General features: G+C 32.2%; 1 protein-coding gene across 2 annotated transcripts; it reads right to left on the bottom strand.

The window, feature by feature from the left end:
• Positions 1–350: 350 nt before the first annotated feature.
• LOC107894629 (BRASSINOSTEROID INSENSITIVE 1-associated receptor kinase 1) lies at positions 351–16,148 on the bottom strand. 2 transcript variants are annotated; one of them, XR_005907509.1, is made up of 13 exons: positions 16,058–16,148; positions 15,791–15,934; positions 14,188–14,259; positions 14,029–14,100; positions 13,840–13,892; positions 11,687–11,803; positions 11,255–11,593; positions 10,511–10,902; positions 9,852–10,186; positions 9,561–9,727; positions 8,239–8,422; positions 7,822–8,000; positions 351–499 (listed from the first exon to the last, which is right to left on the bottom strand). XR_005907509.1 is itself a non-coding variant. In XM_041084978.1 (10 exons), exons 3-9 carry the CDS (start codon positions 14,202–14,204, stop codon positions 9,869–9,871), a joined length of 1,308 nt encoding a protein of 435 aa, XP_040940912.1. In that variant the 5' UTR covers positions 14,205–14,259; positions 15,791–15,934; positions 16,058–16,148; the 3' UTR covers positions 9,500–9,727; positions 9,852–9,868. The 2 variants fall into 2 exon arrangements, 1 of the variants encoding a protein (XP_040940912.1); XM_041084978.1 differs by lacking the exons at positions 351–499; positions 7,822–8,000; positions 8,239–8,422 and having other exon boundaries at positions 9,500–9,727.
• Positions 16,149–18,007: the final 1,859 nt, after the last annotated feature.

The following is an 18,007-nucleotide window of genomic DNA, read 5'->3' as shown; positions in this document are numbered from 1 at the left end:
TGGAACATTTACCTAACCCATTATCATGAAACATTTACCTAACTCATTATCATGGAACATTTATCTAACCTATAATCAATTTGTATCAATTTGTACCATAAATTATGGATATCAAGTGCACATTTTGTCTACAACAACATGATGGCGGCCACTTCATGTAAAATGGGAGGTTTGACATGCAAATCCTCCTATTTTGCACTACTATTTATTTGGCCACTACAAATTAGCCTATAACATTTTCAAACATTTTTACATAGGTCCTATTTCATAATTTCACTCACAAATGACAAAATCAAAGCATGAAATTTTGCTAACATTCACAAAATTCCCGAAAATTGGGGCGTTACATACCACATTTACATTTAAAATATAAAACATTTACAAGTGACAAACACCAAACCTAGTACATGCCACATTTCTAAAAGATAGATGTATCACCAAAATTGAGCTGAGGTCGGGATTGACTCGGATGCTTGACTGAACTTCAACTTTACCTAACCTGCGCATGAAAAACAACCATACACTGAATATTGGAAATACTCAATGGTATTATCATAATTCAAATTATAACAACAATAAAATATCATAACATACATAGATAATTAGCAAATCATACATACAAATCATACATATAAATTCATACCAAACTATCATATTTCTATTATATCATTTTTAAAGGTTAGATCCAATAAATCATCAATGGAATTTCAATTAACTCATGAACCTTTGATTCATCTCTTAACCACATATAATTATTCAATTCCCATTTCAAATATAAACACTTCATAAATCTTTGGTTCATGCCTTCAATCTCTTTACAAACTTCATCTCATATTCCATCTTACAATATCACTTTCTCATTTTATTCGATAGCTCAATTAATCAAATTCATTTGATTTTATTATTTCACTTATTTTCCCCTATTAACATGACTCAGACTTTGGCGGATACACGGATCCACCCAAACACATCAGAATGGCGACCAACGCTTCATCGGATAGTTCGAAGCCAAAAAGTGACGACCAACGTCTCATCGGCTAAGCCGAAGCAAAGTGGCGACCAACGCCTCATCGAATCTATCCGAAGTAAATATGACACACTAAGTGTCTCATCGACTCGAGATCGAAAAATCCCTGAATTCTTCCTATCCTATGGCATGCCAACTATATCCACCCTAGCCCAACTAGTTAATAGGGAATCAAAATTACATATTCATATTACTTTCACTTTCAGTTGATCGTAATCACTCGAATTCAAATCCATCGCAATAACGATTCAATCACAATCTCAAACTCACCATCATTATACAATTCAATTTCACACATGTATACATTCATCAATCAAATCCAATTCAAATATCACTACTTACCTCTCATTCAAATTCCATACACATATATTAAAATTAAACATTTAATAAGAAATAACTTGAATTATGATAATACAAACCGATATTTTTTTCTCGAGCTATTCCTCCATCACTTTTTCTTTTCCCTTCTCATTCAACAACGGTTCCGGTGCTACGTTAGCTACGAACAATTATACAATTAAAATTTATCGATACACTAATTCATAAATCACATTTCACTTTCTATCAAACTTTTACAAAAAATTCAATTTCGTTCTTTTTCCATAACCAATCTTTTTCTTTAACTTAATCTTCATATTTTCATTTAATCATTTCATTAATAAATCCTAGCTCATAAAATTCATCATAAAACATAACTTTTGAGCTCATTTCAATTTAGTCCATACTTAAACCTAACTTAAAATTCTTTTAACAATTCACTCATTTTTCACTTCTAACTTAAATTTCTATCAAATTAACCCATAAATCCTCAAATTATTCATCTAAATAAACATCTAAAAATTCATTATTTTTCTTCATATTAACCTCATACATGTAGAACTTTGAATTAGGATTCCATACACATAAAAATCACAAGAAAAAGAACTAAATCAACTTACCAATCAAGCTTTAAGCCCTTAACCTTCAATTTTCCCTTTTTCTTTTTCCTTTTTTCTTTCTTTCTCTCTTTCATGTTTCTTTCTCTATAACTTTCTATTCTTTTTCTTTTGTTTCTTTATTTTATTATTCTTTATTTCATTTTATTTACTTAATTAATATTTAATTATAAAATATCTATATAATAACAAATAAAAATGATAAATGTGTCTTTATACACATGTACACATGTGTTAATCCCACACCATACATTTGTAATTATCTCCATTAATAGATAATAATAATAATAATAATAATAAATATCTTTAACTTAATAAATAAGTAAATATATATATAACATACATTTGTACTAATAATTTAAAAACACATGTATTTATTCTCTATCTTACACATGTCACTAATTTGGTTTAATTACTAGTTTAGTCCTTTATCCTTTCTCTATTATAAAATTTATCTTTTACGCTCTATTCAATTTAGTCCTTTTTAATAATTACTTCTAATTAAACTAAATTTCACCTAATCAAAATCTAATTCAACCCATAACTAACTTCATAAATATTTTTAATAAATATTTACAGACTCGTTTTCCTAAGACGGAGGCCCTAAATTCACTTTTTCGGTGCCTGTGTAATATGGGTCGTTACAGACGATATGTGGGCTGGAACAAGGGAGGAAGCAAGACGAAATTAGAGGTAATAAGGTGTGCTTCTCATGACCCTAAAAAAAAAGAATTGTGTTTCTCAAGGAATGGTAATAAGATGGAACAACTTTTCGCTCACTCCTAGTTGACCTGATGTTTATACCTCTTATTTTGAGGGTTAATTAGATAAATATGCAATTTTAAAACTTATTTAGCAAAATAAGTCGTATTTTCTCAAATTTAGGAATATAGGTTGATTTTGGAGAGAGAATCTGAAAAAGCGTCCAGCAGGACGTGCTTTCAGCTAAGGTGGCAAAAAGTGTGCCCTGTAAGACACTCTTTCAGTGTCTTTGTTGCCATCTCAGTTGAAAAAAACACGTTTTCGTCAAACGATAACTTTTCCCAACAGTCAAAAAATCCAATGGCTAATTTCCAATGATTTTTTTCAAACGGCTAAAAATTTTTAACGGCCAATTTATTTGCTATATAAATCCAACTCATTCTTTTTCTTTTGCATTCAAATTCTATTATCTCAATTTTCTCAATTCATTCATTCTCTCAATTCTCTTAATTATTTAGTTCTTAATTTTTCATTCAATTTCTCTCAAATTCTAGTTGTTTTAATTTTATATTTCGTAAGTTTTTTTATTTTATTTGAAATTTATATTTTTAAAAATGTCAATGTCGCTTATTTGTTTGGGTGATAAACACATTTTCGACATTTAATTGCAAATGGTAAGAAAATATTATTATTTTTAATTTTAATAAATTTAATTATTAAGTTGTTAACATTATTAATTTTATAAATTTTTATGTTTAATAATCCGAAGATCGAATTTTGGACATGTACATACACAATTTAAGTGATAGGGCATCGTATGTTATTGAACAACACTTGTAAGAGGTGAGATTCTTGTATGTGTCTCATATGCTCGAGGGGACTAAATTGGATCCTGCACTTATCAGCACTTTGGTAGAAAGATGGAGACCTGAAACACATACATTACATCTTTCATGCAGTGAGTGTACAATAATACTTGATGATGTAATTTTTCAACTCGGTTTACCGATGGATAGGGTAGTTATTACAGGGGTAGTGGGCGTTGGCAATTAGAGCGCAATTTGTGAGCAACTATTAGGCAAGGTATAGGACAAGTTTAATGGTGTCACACCCCAAATTTGACGGATCTAAAAAGGTATGTAGAGATATGTGAACCTGTTTCAGAGCACTAAAACTGTATAATTTGCCAATTCTCATGCTTCTAGTGAACTAATGTTTGGCACTTAAGTATCCACCCGTTAACGATATCTAAGGTTTTGGTTCGGAATATTTTAAGCAATGGCAGATTACATCTCAGAGTTACGACAATAAACTGTATGAGACCTAATTGTCCATATGACATCGCTAAACGTGAATCCTTGTTAAGGTGGAGGACACTTAGTTGTTTGAGCACTATCCAATTTGTTCCTGTAATAGGATTTGCTGGGAATCAACTAAATGGATTGACTACTCAAAGAGCATTTTCTCAGAAATTCTTTATTATTTCTCCTAGTTTCATAGAACACTTAAAAAGGACAATTTACATAATGTATTGGATACTTGTCAAATTTCACTAACAGAAACTAGGTATATATATGGTAAGAAGTGCAACGGCCCAATTTCAGTGATGTCGGAACAGTGATTCAAAATCACTAAATCCAACATATGAGTTTAGTAATTAATAAATTAACAAGTGAAAATTAGGTGTGATTTTAGAAATAATTTTTTAGTGAATTTTGTGTTTAAAAGGAAAAGTATTAGGTAATTGGGTCAATAACGAGGTATCGAGACCTCGAATTCATAAATCAAGCTAAAAAAAAATTTAGAAATATTATGGAATGTTAATAAGTTAGTATTATAGTTTCGTTGGGAAATTTTAACATTTCGGCAATCAATTGAATGAAAAGGACTAAATTAAATAAGATGTAAAACTGTGAAAAGTGATTAAATGGCTTAAACAATAAATAAGAGGGACTTAAAGAGCAATTTGACCTAAAATAAACTGGGCTAGAGGGTTAGGTAAGTGAATAGCTAAGAAATAGTGTGAACTAAAGGCAAAATGGTAATTAAGTTAAAATTGAATAGTTAGAAATTAGATTAAATTAGAATATCTAGAATTCTCTTCATTTTTCTTCATTCTCTCCGGCCAAAAACACCATTGAAGGGTTTTCTTAAGCTGGTTTTTCATATTTTACTATATGTAAGCTCAATTCTTGATTATTTCTTGTAATTTTTGTGATTTTGAGACTTTTACAACTAGATCCTATTATCTATTCATTAGTTTTTGCTTTTATGAATGATGATTTAGCATGGAATTGGGGTTTTAATTTTGTTATATGATGATTTTATGAAGAGATTTTAATAGGAATTTAATTTTAGGACCTAATTGTGAAGTTGTTGTAATTAGGGTTTTTTGTTGAAATTTTTGAATGTCAAAGGATATGAAGTAGTTTATAATGTATAGATAAAGTGTTATTTGAGAGGAATTAGTCCAATTGATGAATAAATTGAGCAAGAACCAAATTGTAAAAACTAAAAAGTTTAGGGTAAAAGTCTAATTTCAAAAATTAAAGTGCATAAAGTATGAAATAGAGTAAAATTGTGATAAATGCTAATAATTGAATGATCTTATAATTATAGATCAAGAACCCAAAGCAAATCGTGGAAAGGAAAAATTGCCAGAATAGTCCCTGAAATTTTTACAACTTTTGCAAATTAGGCAGGTAAGTTCATATGGCTAAATTAAATTTTTTTTATAAAAAATTCATGAATGCTATAGTATATTATTTTAAATAAATGTTATTAAATTGTGATAATTATGAAATAATGTTTGAGTTAAAAAAAGTACAAATTAGTTGGAACGATGGATTTGAGTACTTTCGTTCAATGGCTAAGACGAATTGACAAAAAAGACCATGGTTGAATCATGGCAATATGTGATATGTGATTTCCGTATAAGACCATATCTAGGATATGACATCAGTGACATATGTGCTTCTGTGTAAGACCATATCTGGAATATGGTATCAATGTGATATGTGATCCGTGTAAGACTATGGCTGGGCTATGGCTTCTGTATGTGATATGTGACTATGTGCAAGACTATAGTTTTGCTATGTCATTATGAAAATGAAGTACTCAATTCCATAATCGTTCTCTAATTTGATTAAGAAAGGTAAATGATAAATGGGCCCGAGAAATTAAAATTAGTTAATAAGTGACATTGAATTTAATCAAGTGAACTTATCGCTGATTTTGTGATTGACAGGAGGAATTAGTGAAATCGTATATTACATGATTGTTATAAAATGTTCGATAAGATTTATTTTCTATGCCTATGAGCTTACTAAGCTTCTATAAGCTTACTTGTGTATGTTTACTATTTTTGTAGATTGACGTATATACATTCGGAGGATTGGATCTACATCGAGGATCACACTATCCAGATTTACTCTAGTAGATTTTGTAAACAACTTTTTGATTTATATGGCATGTATAGGGGGTTGAAATGATAATATAAAAGTATAAATGATTAAATATGTAAAGTAAAATGAATGTGATGGTTGTGTTAGATAATGAAATATACATGTTTTAGCTTGAAATGGTTGATTGGTTGGACTTACTTAGTATATAAATGTGTTTTTGTGCAGGAGGATAGTATAAGGGTGAGAAAAGTGGCCTTAAGAGTCCTATTTTCGTCCACACGGGCGTGTGTCTAGGCCGTGTATGCCATATGAGCATGTGTTAGGGCAGTGTGTCTCCTACATCTTAAAATTAAGAAACAGAATGTCCAGGTTTAGACATAAGGCCTAGCACACGGGTGTGTGGCTTAGCCGTTTGACACACATGGGCTCTAACATGGCCGTGTGAAGTCTGCACTTAAAATGTGAAATTTTAATTACCACACTGCCTAGCAACACGGGCGTGTGCTCAGGCCGTGTGACTCAAGTTTCTTCTTGAATGTAAGTCAGAGAGCTCCACGGGCTAGGGACACGGCTGTGTGTGACCACACGGCCTACCCACATGGGCATGTAGCCCTGTTTCATGATGAAATTTTTCTAAGTTTTCCAAAAAGCTCCGAATGTTTTCGGTTTAGCCCCGAACCATCCCTAATGTATATTGTAGGCCTCGTAAGTCGTATAAGGAACGTTAAGAATATGAATGAATGATTTTAATTGGAATGAAATTTTATGGTTCGGTTTTATGTGTTTGATTGTGTTTAAGTCCATTAATGCCTCATACCCTGTTCGATGTCGAATACGGGTAAGGGGGTGTTACAAGAAGGGTTCATTCAGAAGGTCTTTTCTTTCTTTTTGTTCCAAATTCTAGACTCTTTTTAAATTTTAATATTCTTTTCTTCTTCGCTAAGCTGGAAGGTAAGGTTTTTAGGTTAATCAGTGGATGTTTCAACCTTCTGGTAAATTTGATAACTCTGCTTATTATCATTTTGTAAGAGTGAGGATGTTAAGAAGTATATTAATAGTAGGGTGTGAATTAGGGGTTCTGCATGAGAGTCGTCTGAAATTGTGATGTTGGTAAACTATCTGTAAATGAAGTTTTAATGGAAGTTTATAATCTTTTAAATAGTTGCTGCTGCTGGTTTGGGTAGGATCATCAAAACAAAACCTTTGTGTTTTAGTAAATATGAGTTTCAGATGAGTCTTTAACTTGACTCATGAATGTTAAAAATGAATGGTTAGGGTATGTTGATGTCTTCTCGTGTAATTGATGAGTGTATGTATGTGTGAAAGCATCGTAAGGTCTTATATGTTTGCGAATGGGGTATATGATGTGTTGTAAGAATAAGATAATGAGTGGTATGTATGCATGTGAAGTTAGAAATTGAAAAAAATATGAATCTGCTAGAAGTATGATTGAAACCTAAGTGAGTTTCTAATGTAGACCACTGCAAACCTTCTAAATAAGTCCTATATACCTTGATGAAACGTGACTTGAGACATTGATGAAGATAAAGCATTGATAATTTCACCAAACTTCAAATCCAGACCAAACATGCAAGAGACAAGTACGGACAATTAACTAATAAATTATTATTCTGATTTAAATCCTAAAGCTTTCGTTAAATAATAGATAGTTTCATTTTTAAAAAGTGCATTAAAGGAAATCGGAATACAAAAAGAAAAGGCCAAAATGGGGGGAAAAATAACAGTAAAGAACCTTCCACATTGCCGGCAACTCGGAGACCCAAGTGCAACGCCAAAATCAACCATAAACAAACAGAGATGAACAGCTCCTTTCTTTTTGTTGTTGTCGTTGTTGTTGTTACTTTGATTTAAAGGGCCAAACACCCACAGATCGTCGCCAATCATCCACTTTGACTGATCCAAAGTCTATTACTAAAGCCCAAAAATAAAAAAGTTCGATTCAATATTCAAGAAAAAATGGCACTTTCTCTATGTTTGGTTAGTCGGAAGTGACCGGTGAGAAACAGACTGAGAGAGCTGTTTTTTCCCCCTTTCTTTTATTCTTTTAAATGATAATTTTGGCTAACTAATGATAATTTTGGCTAACTCAAAGTCTTCATAAAGACTTCTAAATTTCAAAGGAAAAATGACAAACTGTACAAATACTCACTCAATTTAGCCCTCGAGTTGAGTTGAACCGGTTAACAACTTATTATACGCGTCTTCTCAAGACTTTCTGTGTTAGAACCAGGAAAATGCACTCAGTATGGGGCCATTAACTTTTAACCACCACAGACCTTTAGACCAAGAGAGGCGAAAGCATCTACCAATCAGTCAATAATTGAACAGCTGGCCTGAGATTTTCCAAAACACTAATTTAGCATCCAGACTTTATTTATATATTTGAAGTTGAAGTAATAACTATAAGAGGAGCTACAATCAGATCACCACACTTTTAAAGTATTAAATAACATTATAACAATTAAAGTCAAAGTGACAAACCAAAATATATAAGGACGACTCACAGAATAAATCTGGACCAACCTGAAATCTCAATGCTTAGAGGTCTCCTCCTTACCACTAAGCTAAGGCCTCATGCCCACAGCCAAACTTAGTATTTGAGCAGTTACAAAAAGAACCACATCTCCGAGTAGACTTGTTAAACTTAACAATCACAATTCTATGTAAATAAGCAGCTTGATTTAGAAAATAAATGTAGTGGCAAAGGAAAGCTTTCCACAATTCAAGTAATGATAATCATTGAACTCCAAACAACGGAAACTTTCCCATAAGATTATTTCTGTCAAACAATATACCGAGAAGAACTGAGGCAAGAAAAACACTCGCATTTGAATACTCGGATTCTTTTTTTTTTTTTCCTTAAAGCATTGATGACCGTTTAAACAAACACGAGTGTGAAGATATGATCCTCTAAATATATATATTTATATAAAGGCTTCAAAAAGTTTATATAGCAAACCTTAACAGGTGGTATGCAATGTGTCTGAATTCGAATCCCAACATCTGTAACTATTTTTATATCCCCCAAACAACTTCTTTTGTATAAAAATGAAATGCTGGTTAGGGAGTTGTAGGATGAAGAACCTAATTTGGATGTCATAAGGCTATAACAGTAAAAAAACCAGGGAAATGCTTTATGGAAGATTAGCTAGACACATCACATTATCCTATTTACCATAATGCAGTTTTCCACAGAGTGAATTTGAGCTGTAAAGAAACGAATAGCCATCAACTATGTTAAATGGATTCGGATAAATGTCGGATCTGGGTGTATACATATTCAATACGAGTATGTTCAACATTTTCTAAGTTTTTCATACAGCATATCCAAATATATGTCCAACATAAATATTGAACAAATGTCTCTAGTGTCAATTTACAAGAAAAGAGAATCAGGAGAATGATAGAAATTATGCAAAAAAGTTTAATGTGATGAATAATTTATTGATGTAACAATTTTGAGTAACATACGTATCTTTTGGGTATATCAGAATAACATGGATGCTTCTTTGATCGCCCTTCTTAGGTCTTACATGTTTTTCAATAGAACCTATTGATTTCACGACTGCAATTGGCATTGGCAACCCTATAAAGATTACAGCAACAACCAAACAACTCCGCACAATATGTGATAACAACTGCAACAACAAGATAAATGGGGCCAAAATGAGAACAATAAACGAAAAGGAAGAAAAATTATAGGCACAAATGTGAACAATGCATAAATCTTAAATACAAAACCAGCTCTGCCAGAAGACTTACTATATTTAGAGAAGTGGTCACCTAGGACCTGACAGTTCATCTGGAAGGATGCGAGAAGTGGAATCTGTGATAATCCAATTCACATTGGGGTGGCGGGTATTGCTAAACTCTTGGTGGAACATTTTCTTTTTCTGCCAATCTTCCCATCTTTCAGCCAAGCCATCACCATCCAGCATTCTGACCACTTCGGCCATCTTAGGCCTTCCCACTGGGGTGCTTTGAGTGCATAAAAGAGCCACCCGGATTAGCTGTTCCACTTCTTCCTTTATGTAATTACCTTGAAGATCAGAGTCAACCAGCGTTTCCAACTTCTTGCCTTTCAGAAGCCCTTCTACCTAAAATGTCAGCATTGCTATCAAGTTGAAGATAAAACGTGAAACAAAAAACAGCTCATACCAGTTCTAAGCTGTACTTGAACTTAATGTAGTTGAAGCTGACAAATACGATGACATTTGTTACATTCTCAAAATTAATGAACCTTCTTAACCTTGTAAGGAAAATAATGTATTTCTGCAATAGTGTACTTAGTGTCTTGCTTTTGGCCAACCAAGCAAAGCACGAATATCATGATTTCAACACTAGACAATAATCATAAAGTTAAACTTTGGAATGCAATGCATCACCATTAGGTTTATGCATGATAGGAAGATAGCACATACCCAATCAAGCAACATGACATCATCATTTGCAAGTCTAGCAAGATCAACAGCCTTTTGTCCTGTAATGAGTTCAAGAAGCATAATACCATACCCAAAAACATCAGTTTTCTCTGATGCCCTTCCACTTGACAGGTATTCAGGGGCTATATGACCCATTGTGCCACGAACAGCAGTTGTGACATGAGTATTTTTGTAGTCCATCAATTTGGCCAGCCCAAAGTCTCCAACAACTGCTTCAAATTCTTCATCCAACAATATATCTGCAGCCTTCAAATCACGGTGTATAATCTTGGGGTTACAATGATCATGAAAATATGCAATCCCCCTCGCAGCCCCCAGTGCAATCCGTTTTCTTACACCCCAGTCAAGTGGTGCTTGAGACTCTGGACGCTCTAGAGAAGGTAAAAGGACAGATCAATAGATGATTCATTGTAATAAGAAGAGCTCACAAATTATTTGGATTCTATGAATTTCTCAACTTGGAATTAAGGACAATCCGCATTTACCAAATATATGCACTAAAAGAAAATCAAGACATCTTAAAACAAGATAAAGATACATGATCAGTAGTTCAAAATTTATTCACAAAATTAGAAATCAATACTGATAATTGAAGCTCACACAAGCTTAAATAATTGAACTAAATTCGTAACCAGAAGGACATATATAAAACAAAATAGGACAGCATTGGAGGAATAAGAAATATATGACTGTATGGATGAGCAAAGAGAGAATAGCCAGTACCTCTTAAACAGGATCTAACACTACCATTAACCATAAAGGGATAGACAAGCAACCGTTCTGTAGCGGTCATGCAAAAGCCACGTAGACGTAGTAGATTTCGATGCACAGCCATACTTACCATTTCGACCTCAGTTTGGAACTGCCGCATTCCACCATGAGTATACCCCTGTTTCAGTCTTTTTATAGCCACAAGAGATCCATCAACTAAATGACCTTTATAAACTCTACCAGAACCACCACTACCCACAACATGTTTGTTGCTAAAATAATCAGTTGCCGCTTGTAGTTCATGCAAAGAAAACCTTTTAAGTTGTCCCAAATGATATTCTGGGTCCTTAGCTATAAAGAAAATTAGATAAAGTGAGTACATGCCTGCAATGGCATAATATCAACGAAAACTATCTATTAAAAATCACCAGCCAGGGACATTACATAAAAGATCCTGTCGTTTCCTACTATGCCGCCGAGCAAATATAATTGCAGGAACAGAAAACAGCAGGAGAGCTCCAGCAAAAACTCCTCCAAAAATAGCACCAATGACACTATTACCTGCCAGTACAAAGTTAGACAAATATAAATACCCTTACTACAGCTGTATCATTAATATTTATAAGAGAAAATGACACCAACTCCCTAAATTTCAGTGTAAAATATACTTATCCCTAAAATTTAAAATACCTAATTACTCACTCAGGTTTAAAGAAAATCAAATGAGGTAGTGTTTAGCATTGTTTTGAAAAGCACATTTCAAGTTGAAATCACTTTTTAAGTTATAGGCAATCGACTTTTTATTTTTAAAAAGTTAAAATTTCTAGCTTATGACCTTTAGAAATCACTTTTGAGATAAATTATCTATTCAACCTCATTTATCATAGCCAAAGGGTATATTTCTATATAATTTTAATATCTAAAATATAGTTTGTATATTCAAATTAAATTTTACAAACAATTTATATTCATTGCTTAAAAATTACTTAAAATTTAGGGTTAGTTCTTCATTACTATTGCGATTGAAAAGTGTCTTTAGAAAAAAGTTTTTCCAAAAATATGGTAAAAAAGTACATTTGCTAATTTTAGTATTTTTCACTGCTGTAAAAAATTGTGAAAGAAGGTTAAAATGTCCTTTTTTTTTAACATAATAGTGGAAAGTTAAAAATTAATTAAGTTATATGATATTTAAATATTTTAATACAATGGTGCGTAAAGTATAAATTTTAAATAACTTTTAAATAATTAATATAAATTACTTCTAAAACTAAGAATACATAAAATATAAATTAATTTAATTTGTTATATACCATTTAAATAGTTAACATAAATAAGAGTATTTTGATAATTTTCACTTCCAAACTCAAAAGTCAAAAACACTTAAATCTCAACTTTTGCTTTTAGATGAAAAAACACTTTTCCACCACAGTTTTGATCCCAAAAGCCAAATGTTTTTTCATTGCTTCTACGGTGGAAAAGTATTTTTAGAACCCTAAATGCAATGAAGAATGGGGCTTTAATTTATATATCAAAATATTAATAATGAGTTATAATAAAATATATTTTTTTATATTTTAATTATAATTTAAGTTAATATATTTCATATATCATATATTAATAAATTTAAATATCATTTAACTGAATATTTTTACTTGACAACATCATGTTTAAAACAAATATTTTATCTTCTGAAAAGCGAACAATGTTAAACATTACAATCTTGAACTAAACTAAGCAATGCTAAATTGAGTAAATTCTAAATAAACATGCAAATATATCCTTGTTATTATTTATAATGTATTGTCGATTTGATTAATTCATTTTCATCCATTTTTAATTACAAAATAATGAAACTTTAATTACTTTAAAATTTATTAAAGCTGTATATGATTAAATCCTGATTAAATTATATTTGATTTTAAGTAAAATTAGGTATTTTAAATTTATACTTAATTCAATATAGATTAAGCTTTAGATAAGTTAATTAAATTATTTTTATATAAAATAATTACCATTTAACCGTAATTCTTTGCATTTTATAGACATATGGATGTGGTAACACCAGAAACAGTTGCAAATGCAAACAAATTGCAAGGAATATCTCAAGAAAAGAATGAATAATAATAATAATAATAATAATAATAATAATAGATATATTTCAAAACTGTACATTAATTTTGATTTAATGTGTAATTGTATATATGAATTTTAATTTTCTACAATTTTACACATAAAATTTTAATTTGATTCAATTCTCACAAATTATTAACACAGTTATGGATATAACATCAATTTATATTTATATATTGCATAAGAAGTGATTATATTTATCCAATATAAAAATAAATTGATATATTTATTTCTTTAAATGTATATGATTGAACCAAAATTAAAATTTCATTTATATATTCAAATCACAATCAAAGTTTCATGTGTATAATTGCATCAAATTAAAATTTATGCATACAATTATACATTAAATTAAAATTTATGTATAATTTTAAGATTTATCTCTAATAAAATGAAAGCAGGCCTCAAAGTTAGACACAATTTGAAATTACTAGCAGTGATAATAAGAAAAAAAATCGAGATCAGACCTGATGAAGTTGGCGAAGCTGGTGGAGGATTGTTGAGTTTATTATTACTAAAACTGTGAGAAAAAGGTGCAGCAACTTAAGTGACTAGACTAAGAATATTATATACGGAAAAATGGAAACATTGGTGGTGTGGATCAGGAGTTAGGAGTAAGAGGGTGATTGCGAAATGAGATAACATAAAAGAGAAACCTGCTCGAATGGAATAGCGTAAAGGAACCATTAACAGGAATATCTCCTACTAGCTGATTGTTCGAAAGATCCCTGCATTAGATGATAAAATTCCCACGCCATTATGTATTGTACTTGAAGCTAAGGTGAGGAAAAAGAATTTCTGATAGCAACACTCACAGCACTTGCAGTGTCATAACAGTAGTTAAGGACGCAGGAATTGTACCTGTCAATGAGTTGTTGTTGAGACGCCTGTTCCACGGAAAGAAAGGCATCAATTATATTGCACGTTAATAAGATGACTAGTTATGTATTCATAAAAAAATATGTTTAGCAAATAACTAGAGCACAGATAACAATCACATTCACATCAAATTGAACCGCATAAGAGCAGGCCGAGATGAATGTGGTAATCTCCGATTGAACTGGTTTTGACCAACTCAAATTATTTCCAACTCTTTATATTGCAAAGAATTAGATAAGCCTCTGATTTTCGGTTAACCAGTCTGACTGATTGATCCTATTCTGTTTTTTATGATTGCCAATAATGGTTGATGTGGACCCTGGTATGGATCCTAACAATCACAATTGTATCATATGTGAGATGGGTATCACAATCACACCAACTCAATTCTTCATATCCTTATCAAGACCATACATCAAAATTAGATATGGCAAACTCCGAGCTGCTCTATGGATTTGTGTGCCGATACGCTCCATATGCAGAGATTTTCTTCAAAAAGATGGATGCAAGTCGTGGAGTGAGGTAGGAATGGCAATAAATCTAATATTTGCAATTTCTATAAAATTTGAATATGAATACATTTAATATTTGCATTAAATTTGAGTATTAGTATTCAAATAAAATCAAAATTAATTAAATTATTCATCGGTTATTCAAATGCACTAAAAATTCTCAATTAGCAAGTTTTTATTAAACATAAAAGCGAAATAACGGATTCAGATATCTACATCTAAATTCATTATTTGAAAAAGTAAAATAAATTCAAATAATGAATATCCGAGTGTTACTATCCGCATCTGCGATGAATAGTAATTAGATAATCTGAAACCAAGCATTATCCAAATATACGAAAACAAGTCGGATATCTGTAAATACCCAAATCCGCACCATCTACTGGCCTCCCTTAATAATCTTGCTCCACTCCAACTCACTCTGCTATTTTACCTTCTACAATATACTAATATTTTTAGTATATTATGCTATATATACTAAAGTCATATATATGTGAATATATTATACATGGTAAATTCACTAGGCAAAATATTTTCATCCCATTGATTATTAGATTTGATGAGCAATCAGTCTCTTGCTGTGCAAACCAGATCATGATTAAAGAAAACAAGAATGAAATATAATACAGAACTTGCGAATTAACACCAACAACCATAGTGTTTTGCACCATAGCTAGCCTTTGGTACCATGATGGGCATTTCTAAGTTTGCTAAGAGTCAGCATTTTGGATAAAAACAATGGGTTTTGAACAATCAAGATGTCCTCTCAGTTAAGGGAAAGTGTTATTGGCTCATTGGTAGTTCTAGGTTCTTATTCCTAATCTAGTCATTTTAGCAATCTTCATCCAATTATGATTAGCTAAGTCAATGCTTATACACTAATAACAATATCATTTACCTGTCTAGTTCATCTAGCAATATCTATGCATAAAAGCCTTCCAGATACATCAAAACAAACATCACAACAAAGCAAAAGCACGGTGAAACTAAATAAGTTAGCTACATAAAAATTTTAAAATGTTCGTACAGGAAACGCAATTTTGTAAGCTTGCCCAGGGTAGTTGGAATGCCTCCAGATAAATTATTCAAGTAAAGATCCAAGCTCACCAAGTTCGTCAAATTCCCAAGCTCCTCAGGGATTATCCCAGATATGTTACTACCAGAAAGCTCCCTGTCACAAAAATTTGAATTAGATTACTAATCATTGAATGAATATGCAAAAACCCAATGGAGGGTTAAGATGGCATACAAATTAAAACCAACAGTGACAAAAGCACAGAACATCTGCACTTACAACTATTTCTGCTGCTGCTTTTTTTTCTAACGTGGAATGCTGGAAATTTCACCCTAAGTTTAACTTGGGCATTATAGAAACTTTTATTCAAACCAATCAAAAACATCAATAACTATGTATTTGGCAAAGAAAGCTGAATTTCTGCTTTTCCTCCATTTATTTATCTTTTACTGATCTAAAATTAGCAACTTACAAGTATTGCAAATTTGGAAGCTGCCCGAGCTGTGGAACCAATTGACCAGATAGATTTGCATTCTGAAGATCACTAAATTTGGAACTTGCACCACTTTGTATTGTTTGCCACTTTGTATTACAAACAAATAGAATTCCTTAAGAATTCTCAAATTGGATAAGAGAGAAAACTAAGAGAGAAAGATTGGTTGGGATGATAGAAATGAGAAATGAGAAAGTGGCATGGGATAATTTTTTTTTGGTCCTTGAACCTCAACTATAAATAGGCCTTCTCATTTCTCATTTCTATCATCCCAACCAATCTTTCTCTCTTAGTTTTCTCTCTTCTCCCATTTGAGAATTCTTAAGGAATTCTATTTGTTTGTAATACTTTGGAGATAGTAAAGTTATCATCTGGTGTTAGTGCCCGAGGACGTAGGTATAATTTACCGAACCTCGTTAAATCTCTTGTGTTCTTTCTTGTCCTATTTTTCTTTCAGTATTTGAGGGTATAATAGTAGTATTTAATTGTGCTATTAAATTACTATAGAAGGGATATTCTGTCTAAGGAAAGACTTGGTATTTAAGAGATCCATGTGATCCACCTCTCTTCCCTGGGAATTGAACTTTGTGTGATTTTTTAGTACAATAATTTACACGCTTCCGACCCTATTGGAACAACAAGTGGTATCAGAGCCGAAGGTTAATCGTAGTATGCTCTGTGGTTGCAGTTTGAACTGATCTTCCACATCAGAAAAGATTTCCTTAGGTATATTGAAAGATTATGGAGAAAACGGTCGGTGTAGGAGCTTCAACATCGTCCATGTGGACAAGACCGACAATTGCAAATGCAAGATTGGCCGTGGAGATCTTTGATGGCACGGGCCATTTTGGTATGTGGCAAAGTGAGGTTCTAGATGCCCTTTTTCAGCAGGGTCTAGACATTGCCATTGATGAAGAGAAACCAGATGATGTACAGGAGAAAGATTGGAAGGCGATCAATCGGTTGGCATGTGGCACAATTCGATCATGCCTTTCTCGAGAGCAGAGGTATACTTTTTCAAAGGAGACTTCTGCAAATAAGTTGTGGGTGGCACTTGAAGAAAATTTTTTGAAGAAAAACAGTCAAAATAAGCTCCACTTGAAGAAAAGACTGTTTCGCTTCACATACGTCCCAAGTACCACAATGAATGATCACATCACCAAATTTAATCAGTTAGTCACTGATTTGCTGAATATGGATGAGACATTCAAAGATGAAGATTTGGCTTTGATGCTATTGGGGTCACTTCCTGAGGAGTTTGAGTTCCTAGAAACTACTCTACTTCATGGCAGGAGTGATATATCTCTGAGCGAAGTCTGTGCGGCCTTATACAGTTATGAACAGAGAAAGAAGGACAAACAGAAAAACTCAATCAGAGATACAGAAGCTTTAGTAGTCCGAGGTCGTTCATACACTCGGAAGAAAACTCAAAAAGGGAGATCAAAGTCAAAGTCCAGACTCGGGAAAGATGAATGTGCTTTTTGTCATGAGAAAGGCCACTGGAAGAAAAATTGTCCAAAGCTGAAGAATAAGGGAAAAGCTGCTGTAGATGCTTGTGTTGCTAAGCATGATACTAGTGACTCTGAACTATCACTAGTTGCATCATCATCGTCGTTCCATTCAGAAGAGTGGATATTGGATTCGGGTTGTACCTATCATATGTCCCCTAACCGGGAGTGGTTCTCTGATTTAGTAGAACTAAATGGAGGAGTTGTTTATATCGGCAATGACAATGC

Source organism: Gossypium hirsutum, chromosome A13, assembly GCF_007990345.1.
Source record: "Gossypium hirsutum isolate 1008001.06 chromosome A13, Gossypium_hirsutum_v2.1, whole genome shotgun sequence".
In the NCBI taxonomy this organism is placed as follows: Eukaryota; Viridiplantae; Streptophyta; class Magnoliopsida; order Malvales; family Malvaceae; genus Gossypium; species Gossypium hirsutum.
The sequence above is the reverse complement of the archived record's forward strand: the minus strand, read 5'-3'. Positions and strand labels throughout refer to the sequence as shown.

Bases quoted from the DNA above. Each gene is read 5' to 3' on its own strand.
- LOC107894629 (XM_041084978.1), bottom strand. The intron at 11,804-13,839 runs GTCTGATCTCGA...TTGTACTGGCAG, and splicing joins AGCTTCGCCAACTTCATCAG to GTAATAGTGTCATTGGTGCT. The intron at 10,187-10,510 runs GTATGTGCTATC...CTGACATTTTAG, and splicing joins ATGTCATGTTGCTTGATTGG to GTAGAAGGGCTTCTGAAAGG.